The 20964-nt window shown below is 35.6% G+C and overlaps 2 protein-coding genes across 4 annotated transcripts; both read right to left on the bottom strand.

The window, feature by feature from the left end:
• On the bottom strand, positions 1-19578 carry hoxc3a (homeobox C3a). 2 transcript variants are annotated; one of them, XM_059528273.1, is made up of 3 exons: positions 19527-19578; positions 2345-2627; positions 1-1023 (listed from the first exon to the last, which is right to left on the bottom strand). In XM_059528273.1, exons 2-3 carry the CDS (start codon positions 2562-2564, stop codon positions 629-631), a joined length of 615 nt encoding a protein of 204 aa, XP_059384256.1. In that variant the 5' UTR covers positions 2565-2627; positions 19527-19578; the 3' UTR covers positions 1-628. The 2 variants fall into 2 exon arrangements, with proteins under 2 accessions (XP_059384256.1, XP_059384255.1); XM_059528272.1 differs by lacking the exon at positions 19527-19578 and having other exon boundaries at positions 2345-2812.
• Positions 2876-16239, bottom strand: LOC132118433 (homeobox protein Hox-C4a). 2 transcript variants are annotated; one of them, XM_059528269.1, is made up of 2 exons: positions 15553-16239; positions 2876-2988 (listed from the first exon to the last, which is right to left on the bottom strand). In XM_059528269.1, exons 1-2 carry the CDS (start codon positions 15983-15985, stop codon positions 2984-2986), a joined length of 438 nt encoding a protein of 145 aa, XP_059384252.1. In that variant the 5' UTR covers positions 15986-16239; the 3' UTR covers positions 2876-2983. The 2 variants fall into 2 exon arrangements, with proteins under 2 accessions (XP_059384252.1, XP_059384251.1); XM_059528268.1 differs by lacking the exon at positions 2876-2988 and adding an exon at positions 13995-15015 and having other exon boundaries at positions 15553-16232.
• Positions 19579-20964: the final 1386 nt, after the last annotated feature.

Genomic DNA, 20964 nt, shown 5'->3' with positions numbered 1-20964 from the left:
TAATTTCATAAGAACACAACACCTCTCAACATGGGTTGAATATTTGAACATTTCTGGCCATTATAATCAACAACATTCCGAGTTTCAGCACATGCCATGGAAAAAATAGCATGTCTTTTTGGGAGCAATAAAAATATGTATGTACATTCAAAAGTTGAGCGGATGTTAATGGCCATTCAAAGTCTTGAATGCCCTTTTTTAAAATGTATTTTTTGTGCCCAAGAGATAAACTTGTACAAGTGAGCCTGGATCTGTGCGCAATAAATCTTGGTGCTTTTCAAAGATATTACTACAGCAGTTTATGCACAGTAGAGACTAGCTCTGATTTACCATGTACTAGCTGATAACATGTAATCTGGTTCAGAGCGAACTTGGCTATTGAACTTAACTTTTCATATAAATCGTCATGTAGAGGTAATAAATCTTCTATTTCCTTAAATATAAATAATGTCAGAAAGAGTTAGCTATAATACTGGAAATAACTGGTCAGTGACAGAAAGGTACATATTTTGTGGAGAATTTGTATCTCACATATCCAAGAGGATTCAGTCATTTTCACCATTGATGTGAATCGTGCTTTAGTGTTGTTTGTTAACTGGAGAACCTGGCTGTTGGACATTTTGTAGTTTCACCAGTGGCTCTGGGCACAGTTCATACCAGACATGGATGGTCTCTCATAGTGGTATTGGAATTTTAATGGCACTGGAGGATCCACTGTGCTGCCACTAATCACAAAGGGCTGGTTACCTGTTTCCAGGTAAGAGTAAGAGGACTTTGCCATTGACTTTTCTTTGTGATCTTTCTTATACTTCATACGACGGTTTTGGAACCAGATTTTAATCTGGCGGTCAGTGAGCTTCAACAGCGCAGCCATTTCAAGTCTCCGGTTGCGGCACAGGTAAGCGCTGAAGTGAAACTCCTTCTCCAGCTCGAGCAGCTGGGACGAGGTGAATGCTGCACGTGCCCGTTTACTATTAGAACAGCCGCTATCCTGTACTTCACCACTGCTGTACCTGGAATCACCTGGAAAATATGCAGATATATAGACATTTTAAAGTATATCAGATCTAAGATCTCTCAATGTTCAGAACAGAACTCTCTTCCCAAAGTATTAACTGTGATGCATATAGCATAATGCCAGAGCAAATCTCTCTGATGCCTAAACTGTGATGATGAGAATGTAGCATGACATCCTTGAATATGCTCAGCTGCAAGTTTAAACCCCCAGTGATAAATCAGTGTACTGAGAATCCAGCACACTGTCTGTGGGCAGACCACTGTTGGTAGACTAATCACTAAGTCAATTATCCATTTCATATGATTTCTACTGTGGTTAGATTCCTAATGAGTGTGTGTGTGTGTGTGTGTGTGTGTGTGTGTGTGTGTTTTCACTCACTGTACTTCCTATCAACACAAGTTCTTCAAGAAGTGACCTCTCAACGCCATAATGTTATTACTGCACATATAAGCTTAAAATCACCACATATATATATATATATATATATATATATATATATATATATGTATATGTATATGTATATAAAACATGTCATTAATTCTTGTATGTGTGAAGAATGTTCACTAGTATGATTTTGCTTAGGTTAAAACAAGTGAAGCAGTCTTATCTGTGTGACCCAGAAAAGCATAGCCTCAGATAATATAAAAATTTCACAGTAAGCTTTTTTTTTTTCCCCGCTCCTTAGTAAAAGTTTAAACACTAATCAAGTTCACAGAACAACTGGCTGGTTTTAGAAAATATTACTTTTCTTAGAAGTTCTCTTCTTTCTTTTTTTCCCTTTTATGCAGCTTATGCATTTTTAACTTGAGAAGAACATATTTTCACAGTGTAACTGCTGTTAGACAAAAATTACTATACTTAAAATATATACATTGTAATTGTGTTTTTATCAATGAGTAATACGCATACAATAATATTTGCCCCATCTTGTTTTTTTTTGTTATTGTTTATATATGTATATATATATATATATAAATATATATATATATATATATAAATTAATGACTTTTATCAAACATAATAAAACTTTAGTTTGAGATACATTTGGTTTCTTCTCACATGGATTTTTACTGGAAATGAGCAGTCTTTATTAATCAAGATTGAAATGTTGCCTGTAATTAGAGGTTCATTTTCTATTTAAGAAGGAAGGAAAACACTAATTATTGATTAGTAACTGTAGTGACAAGTCACATTAACATAGAACCAAGTCTTATCCAGCTGTTATTCATTATCGACTAAAATATGACTGACTGATTAGATTAAGTGGTTATTTTTAAGTAGTACGAATCAATATACCTCATTTAGTCCAAAAACGAGTTCTCTCACCTGATTCCATGACGTTTATGGAGCTGAAGCTTATAGGTGTATGTGTCTCTCTCATCCAAGGGTACTTCTTGGTTGAAAAGAAGGAAGTTGACCGCTTGCACCCCTCGTCTCTTTCCGTTGCATTCGCCCGGTCCAAGGATTTTGTCGTTTCATTCGCGGAGCGGCTGACACCAGCGGAGGATGAATAGGGATGTTGAGAGAGTTTTTGAAAGTTCCACATATGGCCTTCATAACGTTTTGATGAATTTTCTTCAGCATGTTGTCTCCACGCAAAACTGCTCTCCTGCAGAGCACAAGGGGACAAATGTGGCTCCATAGAACAAACATGAGATTTATTGCAACATACCTTGTTCAAGTAAGCATTATTAATATGAAAATCGTGAAACGAATTATTGTGCATCTCTACCCGCCCTGACCACTCCGGTTGGATAATTGATCACACAAGGTGTAGGAAAGACATTAAAGTACACTCACTGCCGTCTTTAATTGTTTTCCAACAAGGGTAAACAATGTAGTCACGTGATGGCCTCATCCAATAGCCTCGCGCACTGGCTGTTTGAGTTGTAAAGTGCTCGAAAGCAACCAAACGAGGATTCCGTTTTCCTCCGCATTCTTCAACTATTTTACCATTTCGAATGATTATCCTGTGGACAGACGAAAAGCCATGAGCAGGGCGCACACATTACCCTGTTACCTTGCTGACAGTGTTGAGAGAGCGTGATTTGGGAGGTGGGAGGGAGAAAGAGACCCATTTGGACAGAGAAAAGACATGCATGTCTGGGATCGATTCTCCTTAGTTTTGCCACAATGGATTGCAGAATACAGACTTCATTTCGGTGATAACGTTTTATAATACAATGTTTGAGACCTTGACTGACTTATCAGTCCTCTGTGGTAGGTATTATATAATAATCGACTTATTTGCCGTATAGTTAAATAACTGTTCCTGTAACGCTTTACAGTTGTAACTACAGCTCAAAACATGTACTGATTTTATATATTAAATGTCTTAATCCTTCGTAAAAACAGCCATGTAGATGTTTTAGCAGTGTCTTTTTATAAATAAAATATTTCAGTCATATAAATTGTTTGTCTTTCTCCATAGTCATGTTTTTTGTAAAAAAAAATAATAATAATAAATTAATAAAAAAAATATATATAGCCTACGTATATATAATAACCAACGTTTCTGAGCTGTGAAAGAAATATTGCACCACGCGTTAAATGGATCTTTCGAATATCAATGGCGTTTCTGTACAATTTCCGACGTGTGTTGAGATTTCTGCGCATTTTTACCTGGTGAAAGAGACATCAAGAGAATCAATGGGTGTGGTCAAACAAAGAGATCTACTGTCAGTGCTGTACTGACAATGCACGTCAAAAATAATCTTAGTGAAATTATAAGAGTTTCATTTTTCAGTTAACTGGCAGTGTACGGAAATAGTCGCCGATATGGCTATTTGCTCGTCTCGGGTAACCAAAGAAACGTTCAAGATCATCGCGTGTAGTAGCTAAGAATCGCGTTGTCTACTATTTAAAACAACGTCTCGATGAACAAAGAGCAGGAACAGCCCGGATTTGGCGTAAGCACGACATTTTAGGATAATGGTGAGGTCTTTAGAAACTTGTTGAAGTCGGGTAACGTGTTGTTTTAAAATCATTTTAGTCTTTTTAAATAATTAAAGATTGATCACAAAACCTTTTAATTCGCAACAGAATTAGCCTTTGTCCTCTGACGTCATGAAGCTAAGCTGGTGGAGGGAAGAGGGTAATTGCCACAAAACGTTATTTAGCGCTCAACCTGTCCAGATCGCTGTTTTTCCCAGACACCTATCGTAGGATTCGTTTTTAGCCAATTGCTAATTATAACGACTGCTTGCCGATAACATTATATAAAGCAGTCACGCTGAAGTAAATTAGTATCCCCAGTCTGAAATGAACATAAAAGACATCACCCTTCCTTTAGGCTACATAAGCTGTGGACAGCGGTTGTCTCGCACTAGTGATTAATTGTGCACAAGGACTGAAAACCAAGGACTAGTCCCTTTTCATTTACTCTCCACAGTGTCTTGTTTGAGTATTTACTCAGACACTCAGTACTGTCAATAACATGTCTAACGTATTTCCCAAGACAAAGACTGATTGCCTCAACGATTCACTCTTTCTCTTGCAGGGATTTTATACTTTTATTTATTTACTTACTTTTTCCAGAGAATGCTTATAATAATACACAGATCTCAATAATGAGTTTCTGAAACCCAAAAGAGGCCTGCCAGTATGGGCAAGTATGTTTTGTATAATGGTCGTCTCAGTACTTACATATATCTATTATGATAACTTTGGGCTCCATTAAAACAATATCGGTAAAAAATTATAGCAATTCAAAAGCCTTATATTTAATTTCGGATGGTTTAACTAGTCAAATAACCATTCATATACTGTTTATTAAAGAAGAATATCAAGGAGCCATGTGGCCATCCTCTTCGGTTGTAAGGCTAAAATCAAACTTTTCCTAAAAACGATTTGTTATTTTGAGTTCAGTTAATTGCTGTCACAAGCTTGGTCATATAGAAGCATTCACTATGCATATTACAAGTCCGGCTTCTGCCGAGTTGAAGTGCTATTAACATGAAAGATTAGAGCGCCCGAGTGTGCAAGGAATGCAAGTGTAGGCCTGCTCATTCCATAACGACATATGAATTAGATATTCAATAAATGCTATTTAAACAACTTCGATGCATTTTTTATTTCATTACTATTAATATTTTGGGAAGTGGTGGTGGAGGCCATAGGGAGGGTTTTATTATTCTTCTGCAGGTTTTATGGCCCCCCTTGTACCTTTCATATATTTCAATCTCTTCCCTTATTGTTTGAAAGTCGCCTGTGATCTTGGGAATTTTCTAATTAAAGTAAGTTTGTTCCCTTGTCTCATGCCGCTGGGTCCATTCACTAAATCTGAAAAGGAATCTTTGATGTAGTGGCTCAGCAAGACCATAACTCAGCGCCTCCGCCGGTACACTACAATTCTCTGTGAACTCTGTTTGAACCACGTTGCTGGCAATAAATCATTTTTCTTTCTCTCACAAAAGCGCGCCGGTCGCTCTGGGTGTCAACCCTTTTATAATTCCTCCCTACCTTCTGCGCTCTTGTGGTTGCTGACACAAACAGCTGCATAAAACATCGATAATAACATCGCTTTAACCATTTCATGCAAAAACAGGTTCTCTAAAGAGGATAAAACGGCAATGAGGTAAATTTTAGAAATTGTAAACAAATTAATGGAATGCACAAAGGGCCGCTGCATACAGCTGTCTGTTGCTTTCTCTCACATAACTCCAACTCTTGAGGACATAACCTACAATTTTGGAGAATAAAACATTTGAAACATTTTTGGGGATGAAAGACATTGATACCTTGTGAATAGTTCTTTCTTTTTGTATGTAAGGTTTGTTATTGAAATCTACAAGCAGACATTTTGCATTTCATAAAATCATAATCTTTTCATTGTTTCTGCACAACGCTTCGGATTAATTTCTTCAATAAACATTAGTAATATCCTAATGGTTTTAGGCATAGGACAGATAAGAGAGTAAATCCAGGAAAGGATTTTAATGAACAGAGGATGTTGTTGCTTATAACGATGCATACAAATGGGTCTGTCTCTGAAGAGCAGAGACTAGATTTATATCTTCGGTGCCCTGCTTCGCTGTAAACAAATCTGAACCTAAATACAACTATAGAAATTTGGAGAGATCTCTCAAGAGTTCATCAAACTTAGAAATAAGATCGACTTAGGGTCGACTGCACTACAATATTGTTTCATTGTTTTATTTTAAAGTGGACCGGTGTCATGAAAGGTGAATTCTGTCAACTATTTAAAAATATATAACATTAGAAAACCTGACTACAATTCACACATGGTACAGTTTATATAAAGTTGCCATGTTGGCAGTGATTTCATACTTCATAACTTCCTCCCCACGTTCCACATTTTGCATACTTCTGTATTCTGTACATTCACGCAAAATAAAAGGTCAAAATAAAACTATACCTGTTATTATATGTGTCTAGAAGTTTTATTTGCATTTATGTTGAAATGCATATTTCATATTTTATTTCTAACGTTTTCATTGCATTTTATCTAAACACCTTATGCCTAATAGTCTTTATTTAGCACACTAGAAATTATATTCTATGCTAATAGAACATGCCTAGTTGAACCACTCACCATATTGTACAGAAAACGTTAATCTATGAATGCCATTTCTCTATAGAGGAGATGACATTAATCATTGGGGCTCAGCAGCACGTCTAGTGACCTCCTCATGACCGCATATGTTTAGACACATTGCAGACACCCCGGAGAACTGGACAAAAGCCTCAATACACAATTGTACATCTATACTGTGACACTGGGAACTTCTCAGTTGCAACAAGAAAGACTTTCGTTTAGGCTACAAGGGTATCAACCAGTGTGACGTGACAGTGAATATACTTTATTTATTGTTTGTTTGGTAACTTGTGCAAACTGGGGAACTTCAAAAAGGGTTTGCTTAGGAAACTTGCGTGACCGTTAATGATGTCTGTTTTTTAGGACTGTGGACGAGGAAAGTTTCTGACTTGTGTCGTTAAGCTCTTACATTAATTTATCCACCTCATAGTAGCCTTTATAAACGTTTGCTTCAGATAATTATGAAAGACAGAGAGAATAAGAGAGAAAGACAGATAGAGAGAAACAGAGATGTTCACAGGTGGCATTTCATATGACGACCATTCTCTTCTATTCTTAATTGTAATGAGAATTTATAGACAGACACTGGGTAAAAGACTACTGGTTCATTCGTTAAAAACAGGTTACGCGATGTGGCTTCAATCGGTAACTCGGTAAATTCAGGAACTTTTAGAGATAATGGATGTTCTATTCAGTGAGCGACTCTCTTAGGTTGTTGCCTGGCAACTTGAACCGATCACAAGATCACTCATCTTTTTTATCAGAGACCTATCTATCTTGCCTTTAGTAATCCAGGAATAAAAAAAAAAATATGTATAGTTTTTTACACGAATAAAACGGTTTTTTATTGTTAAAATAATAAAAAATTCTAAATATGGGCTAATTAAGCTATTTTTTTTATTACTATTTTTTTTTTACCGCCAAGCAATGGGTTGAGGACTCTTTTCAAACTAGCAAGCAGATTGTTCTGTTACGTCAAACTTGCTTGGCAGCCAGATCCAAAGAACTAATGGGCAAAACTTTCACCAGTAACTCCAATAATTTAACACGAAAAAGTGCGAGAACACCGGAAATTGAATATTTTCGTTAAAATGTAAACAGGGTTTTCATTTCACTTACAAGTCACATTACTGAACACTAAAGTGTAGTCATTGTAACTTTATCAAGTTTAGCTGTATTTTTGCCTTCTGCAGGTGACTCTATGTCTTTTCACGATGCATGTGTTCCGATTTCTCGAGAACACTTGTCGATCTATGGCGAATTACATGCTACTATTAACAATGCTTTGGGGAAATAACCCATAACTCTAAGATGATTTGTAAGATCGTTTTACGATCCATTTATAGGCCTACCGTGATTTCGGGAAAACCCCAAACGCGCCAAAGACTTTTTATCATTAAAGGAGTTTCTGCATTTACCACTTATGCTTGCTTGTCTAACACTTAACCAGAAGTTAAGGCGTGTTCTCAATTAGCACAAGTTTATGGGCTAGCTCATGGATTTCTAGTTCCCAGCATGCTTTGCGTGAGACTGGATTAGGAGTGTTGTTTTATGGGTTTTTTTTTGCGACGAGTATTATTATTAGTATTTTTAATGCACAGTTCAGGGGGTGTCTTGTTGTTGTTGGACTTAGTCTATTTATCTTAATATAATTCACAACCTACACGACGGAGCTATGTCTAGCCTACCTTTCGATGGTGTTTTTAGCTTCATTCAATCACATTTCTGACTTGAATAAAAGCAGTTAATTTATGTTTTTGGTTTTTGTCCTATTAAAACTTTACACAAACTTTAAACAATTTTTTGTGTGCCATAATTGTTATTATTATTTTTTTGTTTCTAGGAAAAATGTGTGTGTGTGTGTGTTTTTTTTTAAGTTTTCCTTTCTGTCGTGTCCCCTCTTTCGGACTGCTTTAGTTTGGGTGGCCATTAGACATTGCATTCGGGGTCATATTGAGTGTAAAGGCTAAGGGGCAAGACATCAGAACAAAGATTATGGAGATTGTTTAGGGCAATGCAGACACTCTTCTTCGCTCATGTTATCCGTTTCGCATAAAAAAGTGTCTAAAAGAACGAAAAGTGTAAGAGTCAAAGTCATGGTTAGACTCTCACAAAGGACACTTATATCTGGAGCAATAGCTGTATTTATCTATTTCATGTGTCGAGCGGATATTCAGTGGAAGGACTGCGACATTTCTGGAAAATAACATGGTGACCCCCGATTCAACTCTGAGCCTTTCTGCGTCGTTCACCGCGGCTCAGTTTACACAGAGGACCTCGTAACAATGCTAAGAATCTACACCTTTCATCACTAACTTAATTGCTTTGAGAAGACACTTATCTTACAAAAAGAGCTGATAAAAATGCATTTTAGAATAAAAAGCCGAAATAACAATGCCTTCAGTACTTCACACAACTTGGCTCCATCTTGTAGCCTAATGGTAATTTCCTATTGTTCATTGTTCATAATTTCTTATTGTTTTTTTTTTATATTATGAAAGATTAATATTTTAATGTGTATAATGTTTCAGTAAGATATCGTGAGAAATGCGGTGCAAGAAAAGCACCATGGTAATGGAAATTAGAATAGTAAGCCTAAACCGAAAGGCAAAATATTTGTTCAAATAGGCCTATGAAAAGTGGTGCGTTGTAAAAACTTAATTTATATCCTACAAGTCAACCACAGGACAAGATCAGTTCACACAGAAGACTCGTTACTAGCATTTAACTTTGAAAGAAACAATCAGCTGTTCTCATTATAATTTCATCTGTTTTTGATTAACATGGTAGAAGATGTATGTCTTGACGGGTCAGTGTCAGTGTCAGGTTCAGTATAAACACACGCAAAACGTAGTTCTTCACTTCCCATTTAGGTTAGGAGTTGTTTCTGGGTCGGTTGCTCGAAAGCAGATCTTAATTGCTATGCAAGTGCTAGTCTACTTTAAAATTAAACTGTGCAACTGCAATCACTAAGTCAGTATAAACTAGTAATAAAAACATAAACAACTGTAACTGTATTCAGAAACAAAAAATCATTTGAATAACACCTGACAATTTAGAACTACAGACGAAAAATTACAATATTAGATCATGTATGTGTATATTTCTGTGAATTTGAATTTAGTGAATTTGCTACCACACTTATGTTTAACAATAAATATAACCATTTTTGATAAAGTGTTTGGTAAACGCGTTTCTGCAGACAGGTGAGGATCTTCTTGCTCTTCCTGCTTGTCTCCTCCTCCTCTTCTTCCTACAAGGGCAGGTTCAAAAACCTAAGCAAAACAGATTTTGTGCAGCTTGGCACTTACTACTTGTATTGCAGGGGCAACCTTCAATCATCTTTTTGATTTATGGACGCATACAAAGAAATGTCCACCTCTCTATACGGTACAGTTCACTACAGTGCGGATTAAACCGTGGCCGTAATTGCAGCCCATGCACTGTGTCCTTCTATGATTTTTATGGCTAGCAAATATAGTGTTAAAGGTTAACCACTGCCATATCGCATCTGGTATGATGCTCATATTAATTTAATTATATTACAATTATAATTACTGAATTATTTTCTGAATTCTTGTATTTATAATCTGTTACAAGTGATGATTAAGTTAACATTATACATATAGTATATGATATATTTATACAATATTAAATAAATACATATATAGCCTATAAATGTACAAGTAATAATCACTCTAAATGATCATATAAATATTAAATAAATTGTATATAAACATTTTTAAAATAATAAATGCAATATTTTTCTTAACTCAAAGCAACTGGATAACTTCTTTAACAAGCTGCAGACATTTACATTTTGTAGTTAGCCCTTTGTCATATTGTAGGGTTGTAATTTAAAGTTGCATTTATATTTTATTTTATAACAAACGACCTATGTGCTGGTTTTGGTAACGGTACACCACCATCATTAAATAATGTATAACAGAAACGAAGACGATCTTTTAGAGGGTGATTTGTAACTTTATTGGAAACAGGGCTTAGTGCAACTGCTGGCGCCATGTTGCTCATTCTGCATAAATTAAGTTATTGGGATCAGTTATGAGGTATTGGAAAAGGCCTAGGCTACTGTTTTTGCAACTATCGGTGCATTTCTTAATTGCCATCAACAAATACTGTGGGAAAATATATCTAATATAATACTCTTCTAACAGCTTAAAAAAAGGATATTTGAAATTATCTGTGCTTTGTCACCTAATTAGACTGTCTTATTTTGCAGCATAATAAAATAATATGCACTCCAGCACAGAGCACTAAAGTAATGTGCCTGAAGATCTTCGTCAAATAGGGTACCAAAACGATTAAAGTTTCAATTAAATTCAATTTTAGTAACCTTTTTGATATTAGTCAGATCGTGTCTTTTGTAACATATGTTCCAAGGAGCCAACACTCCTTTTAAAAAAAAATAAAAAAAATAAAATAAATTTGGTAGCTTATATATATATATATATATATATATATATATATATATATATATATATATATATATATATATATATATATATATATATATATATATATATATATGTATATATATATATATATATATATATATATGTATATGTATGTATGTATGTATGTATGTATATATATATATATATATATATCCTTCATGTGGCAACATCGAAATTAACAGGTTATATTGAAAAAAATAAAATAATAATAATATATATAATGCGACTAAATCATTATCAACAACACTGAATTTGGTTACATTTTAAACTGTAAGGGTCACATCACTTGGAAGGTGGCTTTTTACAGTTTGTGAATAGCTACTAAATATTGTTTAAAATAAAGATTTTTGCATGCAAAAATGAAACTTGTATTAAAGGTTTTTTTGGCTGGTAAGCAGCCACACAACACATGGGATGACTTTCATAGGCTACGTATCTCCTGTCTCCTAAACGTTACAGTTTGTTTGGTTTATGAATGTAAATATTAGTTCAGCACATTAGAAGTCAAACGTGATTTATGTGTTATACTCCTTCTTTTAAAATGCTTTTTCGCAACACAAAAGCTGCTTTACATCTGCCGTGGAATGTCAGAAATCTATCAAACAAATGTCAGCGCTACCCAAAATTTCCCTCTTTTTTGTTTCAGAAAACATATTTGTATTATATGTTTTTAAAAGTTGTCTTACCTGTTTGACTAACAGAAAACCTGCTATTAAATATTAAGTCAATACAAAAATCTATTTGTACACGTCTACATGTTCCTGACAGTTTTATTCCTATTTTGAACTATATGCCTATTTTGTCTCAATTGCAACAATAATAATAAAAAATAATATATATATATATATATATATATATATATATATATATATATATATATATATATATATATATATATAATTTTTTTCTTTCATTTAGGTGAAGGTAGAAACTACTTAGAGACTGACCAGCACTACACTAACAGCTCGAAAATGGATGCCTCCTAAAGAAAAAGTTACAAGGTCGCACGCTAAAGAAGAGCCTTGTCTCAGAGTTCACCGATCTCGTAGGTCATACGGTGCCAAGCAACAAAGGAGAAACACATTCAGATGTCCTTCTTCTTCTGTTGGCACATCAATATAAGCAAAACCCCACAATGAAAGCAAGAGCACCGGTGAGGGTGCACACAGAAGGTACACGTTGAGAGAGCCAGTGAGGTCAAGGGGTGGGAGAGGTCGGCCGACCCGGCTGAAACGAAACTAATGGGACAGAAAACGTGTCCCCAAATTGAACTCGAAATTTCTTAGTTGTCACAAACTTCAATAAAGTACATTTTCAGCCTCGCGACATGGAGGCGACAGCATCTCGAAAGAGACTGCCGGGATGCTACGATTTAGGCGTGCACATTTATTTCTCTCTGCTGTTCGGTCACATAATGGTCCCTGAATGCAGTTCTGCACCTACTCTTTTCAAGTGCCTTTCCAAAGTCATGGCCAGGCTGAGACGATGGCCAGTGCCTTTCTTCTCATTTAGGTTTGGACAAACTATCCGCTGAAACATATTTTGCAGTGACGCTTTTGTGCACTATTTAGTGCCTGTACAACTTTATACATTAGAAGTACAATTGACTATTGCTGCCGGACTTGATTGATGGTCTAAAATGACTCACTCCTTTGTGCTCCTCAGCCCCCCACTTAGAAAGCCGTTGTGTAATTTTCATTCAAGTCAGGCCGATTTACAATTAATCAAACACATTCCTTATTTTCTGTAATGTTTTTTTTCTTCGAGAACTGATATCAATAGAGACGCTAAGTGTTCTAATATTTAAATTTTAATATATTCTTGTGCATTTAGAAAAAAAAACATCACAATAGAATTTCAACTAATTTGCATGTGGGTGCGTTCTGTGCAGCATTGTGGCCTCTTGCAAGGCCACAGCGTGCAGATTTTGGCCCTGTGTGTCTCCTACTATCCTACTATCTGCTTTGGCCATGACGTTGCTTCGATCTAGCGCCACTTTTTAAAAATAACAATATGGCACACAAAGAGGAGTGGTCTGAATCAGAACTTTCCAAACCGAGGAACTAGGATTATATTTCACATCATGCAAATTGCTTCTTTAAAAATAACAATATGGACATAGCTGACCGATATCACAGCCTTTGTCTCTTTACATTGGTCTTTTTACAAACTTTTTTGTTTGAATTTTTACAATCGTGATTAGTCTCGGTTATTTTGTAATAAATCTTGTAATACGAAACATAACAAGATGAATTCTAGTATTAATTTAAATACTAAAGAATTGTAAATTATTTTTATCAACTCAACAAAACAAAGCACAAATAAATGTTCCATCAAGTCCATAAATTGTTAGACCTATTTTTAAATGTCTCAATATCTACCAATTTTTCACTGTTTAGTTTATCCACAAAATAAAACGAATTGCTTGAATTAGTTTCGCAGCTTCATAACGCTTGAAATCAATAATGGAAAAATAGAAGCAGTGCAGGACATTTTTGAATGCTGGAATTGATTTTTAGAGACATTTTGAGCCATGTTGAAAACAGTGTAATTAATAACAACAAGCCATCCTGTGGAATGAAAAGCGATAAGGTTCCTACTAAAAAAGGCCCGAATTATGTGCCACGTTAAAAGCATGCGCGAGAAAGTGATGGGTACACAGCCCATGCTAACCCACACAAACCGAGCGCTTAAATCTGAGAGACTGCGTTGTAGATATTAGAGCAGAAATAAAGTGTTTATAATTAATTTTCTGCAAGAACGAATGCTGCAACCCCAATGACACCACGTAGATTTTTAAATGTACGGATAACATTGTTTTACTTCTGGGCCTACATCTGCATATGCAACTGACTACTAACATGAAAGTCTCTACATCTCCTGTTAAAAATTATAGAGAATTTGTTTCGCTACTTATGATTAATAAAAGTCACTCGAGTCTAGGTAAAACTAATAGACACTTACGTTTTATTGACCAATATAATTAGCACAAATACACTAAACTGGTTTTATTGCATCTCACAACAATCTGCTGCAAAAAGCCTAAACACAACTCCATCACAACAAAAACTAAATTATAATTTAAAATCTTAATCTTTCCATACGACAGATAACCCACAGCATGATTTACATTTAAAGAAAACAAAGACGATCTTTTTTTTCTCCTATCGATACCCACGATAGTGTTTTTCATTTACAGTACAAAACAAAAAAAGGTACCAGCTCTCTCAAGTGAGAAATAAATAGATTCGTTGTGCACTTCACCTTGGCAGCTGGGCAAAGAAAGGCCCTCAAATAACATTTGAATAAAATGTCCATATCCTGCTTCGCCCAAAACATTTCTCTTAGAAAAAAAAACAAAAAACAAAAACAAACATCATATTAATTCAGTTTTAGATAAATTAAACCCTGTTTCGCGTAAAAAATAATCCATAGGTATTCGCAATAATCCATGCTATATAACATGCATTTTATATAACTGTGGACTTAAAGGAACCCCTTTACGCACAAGATACCTACGAAAACAAAATATATTATATTTTATAAATAATCAGTCATTTGATCTTCCCTTCTCTCCTCGAAATAGTTCTCTTATAACCTTGTAATATCCTCGCCACGCTCGCTTCCGGAGAGGTCCTCGGAGGCTGACATGGTGTTAGTGGTGGAAGCTGCCGCCACAACGCCAGCCGCTGAGCTTGTGTTGGACCCGGAGGAAATGCCCGTGGAGGATGAGGATCTGACTTTGGTGTTTGGCAGCCTATGGTCTTTTTTCCACTTCATCCTGCGGTTCTGAAACCAAATTTTGATTTGCCTTTCCGAGAGGACCAAGGAATGAGCAATCTCGATACGTCTTCGCCGTGTTAAGTACCGATTATAGTGGAATTCCTTCTCCAATTCTAAGACTTGCTGGCGAGTGTAAGCAGTTCTAGACCGCTTGGGTTCCGCTCCATTGTAACTAGAGTTCACTGGAAAGAGGAGAAGCAAAGGGAAAGAAAGAAAGAAAGAAAGAGCAGAACAGAACAGAATAGAATAGAAAAGAAAAGAAGCAGCGAGGGAAGGATAGGGTAAACAAGCGTGTCTTTCATTGAGAAATGGTGGCGACAGGGGAAATGAGGGTGGGCTAAAATATCTAAAAGTTAGCTTTCTATAATAAGGCTAAAATCACATTGGACTCAGCACTGAATTATTAATGCAACATTATAAAGCTTAGTTTTTCTCTGGTCCCAGATCTCCCTCACTCTCTCGCACACTCATAACAAGAGAAGCCACATGGTGATACGACTGCCCAGAGTATACCTCGGCTATAAAATTTATGGTGGGTGTAATTACCAATGCCTAGTCGTAAATCCGCCTCAATTGTGCCATTTCAAAGGCTTCTATCCTATCGTAGCAGAGGCTGGCCAGGGGATGAGTGTAAAAAGGAGTGAGGCAGACGGAGAGAGAGAGTTAGGATGAGGGGCGAGCTTTATAGTGCTTAAGAGAAATGCGCTCAAGTTGCCTACCGGTGCTGACGTGAATTTTCTTCATCCAGGGGTACACTACGGGTTGTTTGGCAGAAGCTGAGCTGTTGGGATGCTCCGGGGTGGCTTGATTGCAGGCGGACGATGCAGCCGGAGGGGTGGCAGGAGACAGGGGTAACGGTGGGGGCTCACATGAGGCAGATTGCCCTTTTCCGAGCAGGTGCCCCGCGTGAGGCAGTCCATGTCCTCTTTGAGTATCAGGCTCAGGGATGCTTGCACAGTTATACTGACGCTCCTGGTAGCTTGCCCGCGGAGGGTATAACTCCTGGTGGTGATGCTGGTAGCCACTGTCCCTTGCACGGCTGTAATATTCGGGGCTGTGTTCGGGAATGTAGCTATTTTGCGAATATTCCTCGCAAGGAGGAAATTTCGGATCGATGTAGTTAGAGTCCATCAAATACGAGCTCATGATCATTAATTTCTGGAGTGGAAAATAATTTTTCTAGCTTTGTCGTTTTTCTGCTCCATAAAGCCCTCCTACTAGCGAGCAACCCTGTAAAGTTACTTTTACCACGTGATACGATGGCCCAATGGCATGGGGCGATGTAGTCCCCGGATAAGGAACCACAGCTTTCGCAAATATACCTTCAATTTTCCGCCATTGTCCGCGAAGTCTTTCAGTCTTTCTCTCCCTCTCTCTCTCTTTATCTCTCTCTCTCTCTCTTTCTCTCTCTCCCTCTCTCTCTTTCCCCTTTCTCGCTCTCTCACACACTCATACACAATGGCCAAATCTTCTCGGATCATGCCACTGCACCTAGAGATGTTTCTCAGTAAACTTGTGCATGTGCTGTTACCTAAAAGATTTTAACATTACACTGTTTAAAGAATTTAACAATTAAGTTAAATAAATAAAATATCAATCACATTTAAACTTAAGTAACGGATCAGATATACATAACTATGGCTAATAATAACACAACACAATCCTGTGCTATTATATATATATATATTTTTTTTTTCTTCTTTTTTTTTAAGGCAAAAATATATATTAGAATGAACATATTTTCTCTTATCTCTAATCTGTATATGCCAGTGCAAAGCAAATTTCCTGGATAATTGGCACATAGTCTAATATGTCGTTATCCCTATTATTTATATAGGCTACAGTTATTAAAAGAACCAAGTGAAACTACGTTAGAAATTCTAGCCTATTTATACAGTTAACTTATTATTCCACTACTTTAGGCAAAATGTGGAGGTTGAGAGGAGATTTTGTGTTTAATTACGCTATAAAGGCTTTAAATTAACCGTTTACAGCGATGGTATGTTCATCTTTTTTCCTCTTCTACGAGATGTACAATTTTGGCTAAGTATGTTTGTCTTCATAGTAGTCCTGTTCATTCAAGCTAAATCTACTTATGATAGTAAGCACACACGACTTTCATGCAAAGTCACGTGCCTCTGATCGAGATGAATACAAACCCAACTTGGCTTTCGTGGCTTTTACGTCGCCCATGTATTCCTGTAGAGACGTATTTGCGATTTTCATGCTTTGGACACAAATTCGGTTCTACAGGGTACATATAGGCGACTACTGACAGGGCTTTCTTCTAATGGAAGTTTTGAAACAGAATTCAACGAACAAAAAAAATACAAAAATTAAAATATAAAAAAGTCAGGTTAGACTATGACCTCTTCACCATCTTGAATAGGGGCTGAATAATTTTCTGGGGATAGGTTTCTGTTTGGCATCTACACAATCTGGTCAGAATTTATATATAGGGAACTGGTAAAATAATATAATTTTAGTAATATTCGTTAGTCGTTTCTTTAAAAAAAACGTTAAAAAAAACTTTTAATTGTTTTGTTTAATTTATTTTTTAATTGCTCAAAAACAATATGGCAGTAAAACTTGAAAATCAGTAGTGAGACTAACAAATTACTTTTTTCTTAACACGGATTTGGAAATGCTTTTATTTATTTATATTGAACACTTAATTGATTAGCCTTTTCACATTAAAAAAAAACTTTTATGTTATGAAAGAAGTAATGTCATGAAAAATGTATTAATTTTTTTCGTTGAGGTTAAATGTGTTTTGACGAGTTCTGCTTTTTTAATATTTTCCATATCTCATTTCAACACTCCAATAGGTTAAGTAAATGATATTGAAAACATGAAAGAGTGAGTGGGCATGGGAAGGAAAAACGATAAATAATTTTACTATCAAATTCTATTAAATCTCGAAAACATAGGAGCACCCACTTGAATATTCCGTCTCAAACATGTTGTGCACAAAGCGGACACGTGACAGCACTGATGAAAAATAAGTTTCTTTTGTTCCTTGGGGTTTATTGTGCACGCTATTACCATATGACCGCCCGGTAACCTGCAAGACCGTGTCCTGCATTTCTCTCTCCAGTTTAGCTATCTAAACAGGAACAGATACGAAACAAATAAGGAAACAAAAAAATCAAAGAAAGAAGAAAAACAGGAAATAAATTCTAAACTTTTAAGAATCCATGTAGGCTATAAAAGCAGCAGGGGCCATAGTTTCAAATCCAATTTTCAACCCACCAGAGAAAAATAAGTAATTATTTTTATTTTGTTTTATCATATATATATATATATATACACCTAACAAACAGATAGGACATAACTCTTTAACAAATGAAATGCTCGCAAACAGCCGAATTTGCCTTATTTCAAGTCTTTTATTTTACTTCGAGACCCTACAGATGTGATAGGGATTTTTTTTTGTCCACCCCCACCGGCCTGAAAACGCCCCCATCCACCCACTCGGCACTGCTCTAGTGTTGCGGACGCATTTTAATATTAGTTAGACAGCCTGACCCGCATTTCACCCCTCGCGTTCGACTCGTTCCAATAGTTCACTGCCAAGGAGTTATTGATGAGCGAAAAGCGATGAATTCCCTCTGCACATAAATGGCCTCAGATCCTGCACCAGCTCAATAACTAGTTACAGTGTAGAGACTTCCAAAATGCTATAACCGCCGGCGAATTTGCCTGATGATTCATTTGTATATAGGTGATTCCCCCCAGACACAGCTAGATAGATAGATAGATAGATAGATAGATAGATAGATAGAAAATAATTCAGTATGAAAATTCTGTATGTAAAAAGGTGTGATTTTAGATGGAAGGATATGAAAGTTGTCCATAACCAAAATCTATTGTGTGTACGCTTGAACGAATTACATTTTAGGCCTATATGATATTTAATGTATTCCCTTTGCAGTAATTTTGAATGATTCCATTTTTGGGCGCACATTTCTTGTAATAAATATCGAGTCAATATTAGTTCAAGTGACCTAAGTTGTTCTACTGTATAAAAAGTACAAGGCCTTTTTTTTATTGTTATTATTATGATCCTTTTTTTTTCTTTTGCAATCTTAAGCATTTAAAGCCTGATTTAGTTTTGTTTTATATGAGTACTCTTGATTGTGCAGGTTTTCTTTAAGAAATCATGAATATGATTTTACAGCTTTGATTAATTATTTGAGGTGGCATCAGTTTATGAGTTTGTTTTTATTCTGTTCTCTGTGAACAAAATAGCATTGGTCTTTTGTTATTTGTGTTTTACTTGCTTTATGACTTTATATTTATTTCTAGATTTTTTCGTTTATTATTATTTTAAGTCTTAATATGCTTAAAACAGGGTTACACATGATTTTGTATTTATATTTTAATATATTCTATGTAATAATTTAGTTTTATTTTAATGTATATTAAAATATGGCGTTAGATTACACCATACGTAAATAAATAGACAATGTGTATTAACATCTATTGTTATGCCTAAAAATAATAAAGAGAGCTTATTGGCTCACTAGAACGACAACAGCTTAAACTACAGCTTCTTGCCACTGACACATGGGCATATGCTGTAGTTGTTCGCCGCTATTGTCAGGGAACACTGCCCTCTGTGTTTACACGCAGCGAAACAAGACGGGACCAGAATATTATACTAGAACAAGAAAATAACGGTAAGACTTACCAATGCAACAATGAGGTCCTCCTTGCCCTCAGGCTCACAATTTCCTCATGCGCTAAAAAGAAAGAAAGCAATTTAGAAAATAAATATAAATAACTTAAATATACTTGTCTTCTCAGGGAGGTAAGGATATCCTTATAATATAAAACTTTTGACACAGATTTACAGTAATCGAAATGCTGTGATGGAAATAATGCACTCTTTCATTATCCTGGTAAGTATTTAAATTAATATTTGAGTAAATATCTAAAGTTTATGTAATCTGTAAAAATAATAATAATTGCAACTCAGTACAATGTTGCATATATTAATCTGACAGCTGCATTTAAATTATTACTGATAATTATGTTTTTAGTACAACTTCTCTTTGTCTCTCATTGAGGGTGAACTGTCCAAAGGCATGATCCTTTAAAGTAGGACAAGGCTATGTATTTAGCACAGGTTATTTTCAGAACTATTTCCTTGATGAATGTAGTTATTTTTGCAACAATGGAGGACCTAAAATGAATTCATACTTGGTCAGGTTATCATGGCAATTCAGAATAGATTTTTTGGTTCCTTTTTTTTTTAAGAATGTGGCATGTTTTCTTCTTTCTGGATTACAGCCTCATTGTATATATACAAATTAACAGCATGTAAATGTGGGCATACTGGGAATTCACATATGACGTTGGACCACTGTTTGTCATTGTGATGAATGGCAAAAAAAAATAATTACCCTGAATGTTAACCTTTATACTAAAGCAAGGGAAAGAGTATAGGAGTAATGTAATTAAATGAGAGAGGAAAATATAACTGTTTTTATGATGTTCAGTATATATTCAGTGCTACAATTAACCAAGCCCAACTCTGGAAAAACGGTACACAAAAAGGTTAATCTAAACTCTATGGTATAATTCAGCCAAATGTAAAGGGTGTTAAGTCATAAAATTCCTGCATTAAATTCTAAGTATTTGCTATTACACACCAATGTTTTATTGTAGCAAATGCAGCTCATGTTGCCATGACCAAAGGTTTCCTCCATAAATCAGAATCTTGACACTGGTTTATTAAGAAAACCACCAGTCCAAGTACCAACTTTAATTTTGTTTTTCAATCATTCATCACTGAGTAAAGAAGAGTTTATCCACAAAGAGAACAAAGGTACTGTTTTCTATTTGGAAAATGCATGTCCAAACAGTAATTGTATACAAAAAGAATGTGTTTTTTTCCAAAATTGAAAGCATTGGCTTGTTTAGTTATTTTGCATGACGTGGCATGATTTCCAACTCTGTCATTTAGTCATTCTTTCTGAAGGTATCTATGTATTGGATGAAACTGCTGCCGTTTTCCATGTATGTGTAGTTAGATAGTAATCTGGTATATGTCAAAAGTATATGTTGAACCCAGAGTAAGCTGCACTGGGAGAGACGAAAACAGAGGAATATAAAACTATTGCCCC

This window comes from Carassius carassius, chromosome 37 (assembly GCF_963082965.1).
Source record: "Carassius carassius chromosome 37, fCarCar2.1, whole genome shotgun sequence".
Lineage (NCBI taxonomy): Eukaryota > Metazoa > Chordata > Actinopteri > Cypriniformes > Cyprinidae > Carassius > Carassius carassius.
The sequence above is the reverse complement of the archived record's forward strand: the minus strand, read 5'-3'. Positions and strand labels throughout refer to the sequence as shown.

Excerpts from the sequence above, each read along its gene's own strand:
- hoxc3a (XM_059528272.1), bottom strand. The coding sequence starts at position 2,744 with ATGCACAATAATTCGTTTCACGATTTTCATATTAATAATGCTTACTTG. Across the intron at positions 1,024-2,344 it reads CATAAACGTCATGGAATCAG|GTGATTCCAGGTACAGCAGT; the intron begins GTGAGAGAACTC and ends CATATTTTCCAG.
- LOC132118433 (XM_059528268.1), bottom strand. The coding sequence starts at position 15,985 with ATGATCATGAGCTCGTATTTGATGGACTCTAACTACATCGATCCGAAA. Across the intron at positions 15,016-15,552 it reads GAAAATTCACGTCAGCACCG|TGAACTCTAGTTACAATGGA; the intron begins GTAGGCAACTTG and ends TCCTCTTTCCAG.